We start from the raw sequence: 3,371 nt of genomic DNA, 5'->3' as shown, positions 1-3,371 counted from the left end.
TAAGGGCTCATTTCGAATTTGAGAATTGGATAAATAAATTAAAACATATTAATTATGTTTACTTTAAAATACATTTAATAATTACTAATATTTGGTAGAACATTATTTATCGTTTAATTCAATGTAAACCAAAATAGAGACTTAAAAGGAATCATGCTGCTCTGTAAATCTGGTGATTCTCCTTGTTTATAGAAGAAAAATTTTGATCACACTTACAGTTTCCATTCTGTTAAGAACAATAATGGAACAGGTTTGGTGTGTGTGTTTAACTTACTTTCAATAAAGTAAAGCCCTAGCCCTAGAAAAGTAACCATAAATTATATATACACTGAATACAACCAAAGTTGAAATGGTTCATTTCATGTTAGAGTTTAAGCCAAGAATAAATTAATAACAGTTATGCAATTACACTATTTACATAATAATTTTATCACTACATGTTAATGTATTTTTTATCGTTAATGCTGTAAGTTTTAAGATTCAGGCTCTTTTTTTTTTTTTTCAACATTTAAGCAGAATGCTTTATTGACTTTCGGCCAGCTGGAAATAATTTATACTTTAAAGTATTTTACCTTATTGGAAAAAAAGGTAAATATAGTAGGCTTTCAGCTCTCTCCTGTAATATGTGCTTCAGTATTACAACTCATCAACAAAAGGTGTATGTCCCAAATTTCCACTTGCTGCCATTGACTTCCGGCCAGAAACAAACTTCTTTGCAGCATTTATGACATCATCATAAGCCACTGAATCAATCTCCTGAAGAACTGTGGATGGTGGTACATAAGAACCAGCAACTAGCGCCTGGGATCCAACTTCATCCAGGAAACCCTCAGAAGACTCCACAGACATTAGGTATCCAGCTTTCAACTTGTTTCTGGCAGCTTGGACATCTGCATTGGAAAGGCTTCCTTGAGCAATTGATTTTATCTGGTTATAGGCAGCCTTGATAACATCAAATGGCTGGTGAACTCCCTTGGCAACAGCCTGGTATAGAAGGCTGGTAGCATTGCTGCCCCTCTTGACATGTGGTCCAGCACCAAGCACATGCTGAAGAAGACTAAATGCATTTGCTTCTGCACTTCCTGTGGCAGCACTTTCTGCTACAAGAGCAGTGTGGACAAGACTGTTTCCATTTTGTTCTCGAATTTCACCTCCGCGGTATCTGGCCTTAGCACCAGTTAAACCAAGCCCTCCCCTCATGTTGAGAAACTGTTCAGCAATTTGCTTAAGAACAGGATGACTCACGCCAAGTCCAACCAAAGCCATTCTTGCACTTGTAAAATGATTCTGAACATAGTAATGTAACTCTTCTGATGTCACTTTTCCAATCCTATAGTCAGGACAATACAAAGAATTAGCCAAGGCATTCCGGTAAGCCGCAGCATGCAAATTTTCAATGACTTGAGCCTGTGGATTCTGAAAAGCCATTGCTTTGTCAACCCTTAGTTGAGACTGAAGGTCGGCTACTTCCCAACGACGAAATTCTGGTGCTGTGGTGACATTGAGCAGGAACTCCATTAGAATATCAACATCACCCCTCAGGCATTCCACAGTGTAAGCCATGTTCTCCCTTGTGGCAGTCACACTTAATTTACCACCAGCTGCTTCAATTCCACGAGTTATCTTGAAAGACGAAGCTCCTTTTGTAGTCAAGGTGGATGCAAGACGCAGCAAATGAGAAGTTCCTAAATTGTTAGAGTCCTCATGTCTACTGCCTGCTTTAATGAACAAACCAATCTTTGATACGGGAGCATAGTTTTCCAAGGAAGCAATCACTAAACCATTCGGTAATTTGGTGAACTCAAGGTCCTGAGGATGTGGAGGTGCTCCTGCAGGGGCAGCTGTGGCTTTAACTTTGGGGGCAACTTTGAGGGAATAAAATCTCGAAAAGGATCCGGCTCTGGTTAGCAGCTTCATGGTTACAGATTGCTCCGACCCGCGGTCACCACCGTATTAAAGGAAAGCAAGATGGTCAAGATTCAGGCTCTTAATAGAATTCCTAGACAGGTGTCAAATATCTACTCTGAATTTACTAATTTTAACTTGGCCATTAAGCTCTTGTGTAATCAATATAATATTTGATATTAAAATATTTGCACAGTTAACACAGATCATTTCCTACACCTGAGGTCATATTTAATGCATTGTATAGTACTTGCCATGACACTGGGTAATAATCCTTTTTACTTCGAATTCTAGGAGGAAGGAACTCTTTCCATCACCATGGCTATAAATGACCTTGATGTGCTGGCTTTATTATCATACAGAGTAGAACTTACATTTTGGCAGGAGGCTGGAAAGAGAACACAACACAAAACTTTCAGGTTAGAGAAAAACAGAATTTGGGGGATTCTTGTCATTTCTGGGAGTATTAGTAATGATATTAGTGAGCTGCTGAAAATCCCTCAACAATGGAGGTTAAATGAGATAGAATCTTATTTCTCTCCCACATAAGACAGAGAGCAAGGTAGGTGAGCAGTCCAGGGTGGGTAGTATGTCCTGCTCACTGAGTCTGTTCAGGGATCTTGGTGGGAGGAAAGCTTTGCCATCATCAACATGTGACTTCTTTCTCTAGAAGTCCCATTTCTCAGCCTTAAGGGAAGGAAAAAGAAGAGCGAGGTGAGCCTCTTTCTTTCTACGGTTATGACTGAAAGGTTGTTTATATCATTTTTATTCACATCTGCTTGTCTAGAACTTACATGATCACAGCTGCAAGAAAGGCTGGGCAATGGAGTTTCCTGCTGGGAAGATTTATGCAGTAAAACTGGTGACGTCATCCTTTCATCTTCACCATTAGCTTGTAATCTATACCTGGGTTTGGGCACCCCATCTTCCAAATGGTGTCCATTATTCTCCACATTCCTAATAATACTCTAGCTAAAATATCATCATCCTTTGCCTGGTCTACTACGATAACTTCCTAACTCATCTGTGCGCTTCCACTCTTGGCCCCACTAAGTCATTTCTCACGCTGTAGCCACGAATTTTAAAAAATATAAACCAAATCATTGCTCCTCATTTTGAGTCCTTGATGTCTTTCCACTTTCATAAAATAAAATACTTCCTCCACACCAGTAGCTCTAAGACTTAGCAATGACGTGGCTGCAGCCTACACAGGCCCATTCTTGTACCACGCTTTCATCCAGTCTCTTATGTTTTGGCCACTCTGGCTTCCACCTTTTTCTGGAACACAGTGATCCCTTCTCCACCTTAGGGAGAAGAGATCTACTTACTATTCTACTCACTATTTCGCAAAGCTTTACGCTGGCATCCTTGAATAGCTAGCTTACTCTTATCTCTTGGTCCTTAGAGCAAATGTCATCTGTTGTGAGACTCTTTCCTTGTTTCCAGTTACTCTTTATTGCATCACC

The 3,371-nt window shown here is 39.8% G+C and overlaps 1 protein-coding gene across 1 annotated transcript; it reads right to left on the bottom strand.

The window, feature by feature from the left end:
• Positions 1 to 507: 507 nt before the first annotated feature.
• LOC128596157 (cytochrome b-c1 complex subunit 2, mitochondrial-like) lies at positions 508 to 1,968 on the bottom strand. Its single transcript, XM_053605641.1, has one exon. It carries the CDS (start codon positions 1,915 to 1,917, stop codon positions 637 to 639), a length of 1,281 nt encoding a protein of 426 aa, XP_053461616.1. The 5' UTR covers positions 1,918 to 1,968; the 3' UTR covers positions 508 to 636.
• Positions 1,969 to 3,371: the final 1,403 nt, after the last annotated feature.

The sequence above is a fragment of the Nycticebus coucang genome, chromosome 10, assembly GCF_027406575.1.
Source record: "Nycticebus coucang isolate mNycCou1 chromosome 10, mNycCou1.pri, whole genome shotgun sequence".
NCBI classification, from domain to species: domain Eukaryota; kingdom Metazoa; phylum Chordata; class Mammalia; order Primates; family Lorisidae; genus Nycticebus; species Nycticebus coucang.
Note: the sequence above shows the minus strand (reverse complement) of the source record. Positions and strands in the feature narration are given on the sequence as shown.

Coding starts and splice junctions, on each gene's coding strand:
- LOC128596157 (XM_053605641.1), bottom strand. CDS start 1,917: ATGAAGCTGCTAACCAGAGCCGGATCCTTTTCGAGATTTTATTCCCTC.